The following is a 5,766-nucleotide window of genomic DNA, read 5'->3' as shown; positions in this document are numbered from 1 at the left end:
CAGGCCTCTCTAAATCCAAATTTCTATTTTTTTTTTAGCCTAATAGGCCATCCTTAAAACCAATTTTTTTTTTTTTTGCTTGGTAGGCCCTCTCTTAGGACTCTTAGACAAAATCTAGCTTAATTTTGAGAAATTGTATATTAATATTTAAAAATTGATTCTTGACCATTCAAATTATAACACGCATATGTAAAAAAAAATTGAGCAAGTTCGATTTAGAAAAAAAAAATTTGCGAACGCACATGCAAAATCGGCCCCCACCGTGTAATCCTCTATTTGCCACTGCTTGTAGGTAACTTGAATCCAAAAAGTCGTACGATCCAAGGGAACATTCTCTGGCGAAACTATAGGGTTAGACTATGCTTACTTTGTTTTTTTGACAAAGTAAATCTTACATTGTTTTTACTACCATTGGATGAACTTACTTTGTTAAAGTCCACCATCATCCAATGGTGAAAAAAATAAAGTAAACAATCATTTACGGATTATGAATGACTGGAAGAATATATAGTTTAGGATCTAATTCAGTGACCCCCTACCTAGCTGCCACAAACCGACTAATCGATGTTTCCTATCTAAAAAATTAAGGTTCTATTGGTAGATAGGATTAAGCAAATAATGAACACTGGAAAAATGATGAAATCCCCTTCAACTCAACTTATTAATAAAGTGTATATTTCCCTACTATTAAAGAAAATGACAGGACTGAAAAATTACAAAGTAGATTCAATTGCTTATAAATAAAATTCTATTAATTTATGGGTTTTCCTTGCTCTCTTAGCTTGGTTACAGCTTCTTTCAAAGCTTCCTTCCTCTTCTTGCTTGCTAGCACTTTTGCTTGCACACCACTTATACTTGGGTCTTTTTTCTCTTTTGGTGGCGGAGGTGGTGGCCTTTTGGCCGCGTTCGCACTCCAGCAGCCGGCATTCAACCCCAACAATGCACCTGCCATACCCAATGTCACTGTCCTGCATCATCCACAGGGCATTTATATATCATTTCTTAGCGACGTAACATGTATGTATCTAAAATTTGGTATGGATTATGAATCACTTGAAATATACAATTGAAGTTATGCAAGTAAGCAATTTTACACTTTAGTCTCTCAAGTAATAGAAATTCAATTTTAAAGGAAGTTGTCAAAATATTGGAACATTTAGAAAATAAACAAAAGCAGAAAGGATGAACATTGAAAAATTAAAAGAAGTAATAACCTGCGATGAAGAAAATTGGTGTGAGAGTGGTCAGTCTTAGAATGTGAAATTTGGGGAAATGGGAGAGATGGAACATTTTGGGTAGGTTTGGTTGAGATAGGAATTGCAGCAGCAAGTGCATGGGCCATAATTTTCTGGAATTTAGACTTACAAAAAGGAATGCATTATGTATAAGAGATTTTAATAAATTAGAAGTGGATAGTGATAGTGTGCTTGTAGGTATAGATGGAAAGGAGAGAGGAAATCTATTGGTTGAATTTAGATAAGGTTATAGTTTTATGGTGTTTGTGGACCCTCTTTTCATCCATTTCTTCAAAACCCAATTCGATTCATATAAAAAGTTAAGAGATACCATAAAGGAACTAGGTATATTCCACTCTTAATTCTGAAATATTTCTTCACTTTGCTATTTGTAGTTGTACAACATCAAATACTTCATCTAAAATTTAATCATATATTAATGGCAATTGTTTGTATATTAATAGACATTCAGTGCAAGTTTAGTTTGCACTTTTAAAAGTTAAAGGACTATTGTAATGCTACTTTTAACCATATCAAAGGTCACCCAGAATTAGAGATGTCAAAACAGATTATCTTGTCATATTCATGTTATTATATATGAAATAAATGCAAAAAACAAATGAATCGTTTGAAGCAAATTATATCTGTGAACCTTATATTAGAAATTAGCAGCCCTTCAAAGAATGAAAATTAGAAGATGTACATAACATGCATGAAAAAGGTATACTGCGTATAGAAGGCAATGCCAAGTCAAAACTGAAATTCCTTTGCATAATAAGCTCAACCTCCAAAACCTTCATGTCATCTAAATGATAATCCAATAAGCTAAAATGCAGGAAGCGATGAACAAAAATTAACATAAAAAAACACTTGGTTCCAAATGAAATATAAAAATACTTCTGCAGTGAAAATTTCACAATGTTTGAGCTCTTGTGCCACCGGTATAGTTTTATTGTTTTACTCGTCGTCGTCATCTTCATCCGCAGCAGAGTTGAGAGCCTGTAATCTCTCGACCAACTTGGCTTTCCTTTCCTCATATGTCAACTTCTTCAAATTAAACCTGTGACAGTGCAAATAATTAAGAATTACACTCACAAAGATTACAAGAATTACTAGCTCGCTCAAACATGATAATCAGAAATACTAATGAAATAGAAATAATTTTGGATTATACACAGTACACCATCTCCAGATAACAACTAGACCAGCTAAAGATATGGAACTTTCAAATTCAAGAAAGAACTTGAATGACACAAGTAATTATGAGAACCAAAGGTTTCAATTAATTGCTTTCTCTTTCCACGAATAAACCAGAAGTATAATAAATGATCCACCATAACAAAGAAAAGCTTGCTTAATCATTGGTGGAGATAAAATAGAGGATTGAGGAATCATGATTATGTACTAAATTTGGTGAAGGGTCATATTAAACAAACCTCTTGTGCTGCCTAGGTGGCTTCTGCTCTGATTTCTTGACAGATGGATCAGCACGAATGGCAGCATGAACTTTCTTATACAACTCCTCCATGCCATCAGCCTCAATTCCCTTCTTGATATATCCACTGAAGTGAGTCTGGTATTTCTCTGGCTCATCCTCCATCAAAGTCTGCAAAATGGGGAGTTTACAGGCAAGCAGTTATACAGTAAATACACAATTCCTTAACATTAATTGACAAGACTGATGATCTCATGACAGAGAGACATTAGAGAAAGTATTAAAATGAGCTAGATGTACCTTCATGTATGCAGCAACATGACCTCCATAGATGTACTTGCGGTGAACTTCAGCATCAAGCTGCTTGTTATCCTTTGCAAAGCCAGCAAACCTCTTATCACTGTGAGGTATATCCAGACCACCATCCAGCGCTCCCTGCAAACATTAAACGATAAGACTGCTTCACAATCCCATTTTGCAACATATAGATATACAATTGCAAAACTCTAATCTATCACCAGACATTTTTTAATAAGCAGCAAGTGATATTCAAATGAAGGATAACTAATGAAATTGATGGCATTCACCAACGCAATCACAATTTATTAAAGCAAATAGTTAATGCAAGGGAGACTGACATGATTAAAAACTAAATTACAACGGAATAATTCTAGCATAAACTACTTTGTTCCACAGGCCAGACACGGAACTAAAACTGACATATTTAAAGATACCTTGAGGGCACCAAAGACACGGTTCCCTGTAGTGGTTTTGATAAGCCCAACATCTAGTAAAGCACGGAATGGCCTTCTAGTATCTGCTGGTTCAACTGAGAAGTCCTCTCCAGTAGCCTGACAATAGAAATTATGAGTTCATTAAAACAGCTATTGTTACTCTTTTACATGTTAGACCAGTTTATAATGGCAGTATAACTGCTTTTTTTATCATAAAATTGTAATATATTAGCAAAGATGGCAAACATTGGGAAGATGGCCTTGTTTATATCAATAATATACCTCAACATTGCCCTCGTATTCATCGTCCATCTCAAGCTTTTGCAATGTGCGTCTGGCCAATAGAAGTCCAGTGCAATAAGCTGGACAGATTTACAAACCAAATATGAAAAAAAAAAAAAAAAAAATCAGACTAATGGATGGATATATAGGAGGAAGTAGAAAACATATCACACTAGACAACAGACCTGCTGCATAGTTAGTAAGACCATTTTGAAGTCCATATCGAGGAAGCTCATGGGAATAGGCAGATGCAAGAACCATGTCTCCAGTTATACTAGCTGATATTATTTGGGCAACAATATCCTTGTTGGTCTAAAGACAATGTTAAGGATTAAAAATAATAGTTCCCAGCCAATATATAGCACATGGAAGCAAACGATAGCTTTTTGACAAATGAAGGAATACAAAGGGAAAATCTAAGGAAAAGAATAAATATACTAAGCAAGATCAACTGGATACAAATCGCACAACAAAACGGTATTTTGGTGTGTTGTACTTGTTCTTGTCCTGATTAATGAGGCGAATCCTAGCCCTGTAGTCAGTCTTTCCCGCTGCAGATGGGTACAATAAAAATTTAAAGAGATCACAAACAAAGAGATAAACCACAGTACAGGAAAACAACTTTAAGCACATAAAGTACAAAGGCCATACCTCTCCTTCTCTTAAACTTAACCTGGAACCTTTTATAGTAAGCCTTGCTCTTCTGAGACTTAACGAAGGCCTGCAACATTAAAACATAGTTGTTCAAGCACTTACCCAATACTAAGTAAACTAATTAAAACTACAATTTAAGCTGCATCAGGTCCTACGCATGGTAACTTCAATCTTCCAAATAGATTAAAAACTAAAGTGCTGCAACTTTTCAAAAAATATAAAACGAAGTTACCAACACATTAACATATCTTTTATACAACAACTCCTAAAGAAAACAGTTCCAATGTTTCGCTTCCTACACAAAATAATTCCTAGAAGAATAATTGGCAGGAAATAAAAATAAAGATTGCACATACAGAATCAACGTCACATTAAAGACAGCCAATTAATTAAAAGACATAATGTGTTCCTTAAAGCTTCTAATTCAAATTAAATTTTCAAAAGAAGTATACAAACTATGTTAGCAATTAAAAAACGCAGGCAATTGCAAAAACACAATTGTTCACAAGCTAAATAAAATAAACAAATGATAACACTTTTAGGTCCATACATCACGATTGTTCAAAATAGCAGAACGATCCAAACGCTAATTCATGCAATACCATTGACTCGCTAAGGTCATATCCATTTTAACTTCCTTCGAATCCCTTTTCGTACATTTCTAGGGAGGGGAGCGTATAGCTAAAATACATAGGCAGAAACCTCACGATGCATGATATGAAACAGAGACCAATGCTTTAAGTCTTACCATTGCTGATGCCGATTCCCGATCTACAGACGGGAGGTAGAGAGGAAGTGAGATAAGGAAGCGCGACGGCTACAGCTTTGAGAAAAGAGTAGAAGCAGAGAAGGAGGTCGTAATAAACCCTAACGTACTTAAAGATCAACGGCTAAGATTGAATAACTGTGTAGCTCTAGGGTTTTATTCATTTGATTAATGTTTGTGAGCATGCGTCAAGTTAATTAAGATCGTCCGCGTTAGTATGTTATTTTTCTATAGAAACAAAATAATCATGTTAGTATTATTTTTTTGCTTATAGGTTTTAAAGGTTATTTAAATTCCATAACTCGTTTGTCAATAAAAAAAATTAAATAACTATAATAAAATCCCCATAAATGCATATATTTTGTATAAATATAAATGCATATCCTTGAGACAAAAAAAAAAAAAAAAGTGTCCATTTAATGAAATTGATAGATGAATAAATTATTTATTAGTAAATCAATATTTATTATTTTATGCATAATTTTTTATGATAAAATTGAAAGAGTTAGATAAGTAATGATTTGGAGAAAATATATATACAGACTAATTTATATAAAAATAACTTACTAAAAATACAATATTATTTACATAATCTAATACACCCTACAGTCGAAACGGGAGGAGGACGGACCTTGAGACTAGTATGAAAGTCATCAAAAG

At 33.9% G+C, this 5,766-nt stretch overlaps 1 protein-coding gene across 1 annotated transcript; it reads right to left on the bottom strand.

The window, feature by feature from the left end:
- Nucleotides 1-1,978: 1,978 nt before the first annotated feature.
- Nucleotides 1,979-5,247, bottom strand: LOC136218008 (large ribosomal subunit protein uL18). The gene is made up of 9 exons (XM_066004730.1): nt 5,089-5,247; nt 4,338-4,407; nt 4,146-4,237; nt 3,872-3,998; nt 3,687-3,766; nt 3,405-3,521; nt 2,971-3,105; nt 2,672-2,841; nt 1,979-2,295 (listed from the first exon to the last, which is right to left on the bottom strand). Exons 1-9 carry the CDS (start codon nt 5,089-5,091, stop codon nt 2,193-2,195), a joined length of 897 nt encoding a protein of 298 aa, XP_065860802.1. The 5' UTR covers nt 5,092-5,247; the 3' UTR covers nt 1,979-2,192.
- Between the last annotated feature and the right edge of the window lie 519 nt (nt 5,248-5,766).

The sequence above is a fragment of the Euphorbia lathyris genome, chromosome 2 (assembly GCF_963576675.1).
Source record: "Euphorbia lathyris chromosome 2, ddEupLath1.1, whole genome shotgun sequence".
Taxonomy (NCBI): Eukaryota; Viridiplantae; Streptophyta; class Magnoliopsida; order Malpighiales; family Euphorbiaceae; genus Euphorbia; species Euphorbia lathyris.
The sequence above is the reverse complement of the archived record's forward strand: the minus strand, read 5'-3'. Positions and strand labels throughout refer to the sequence as shown.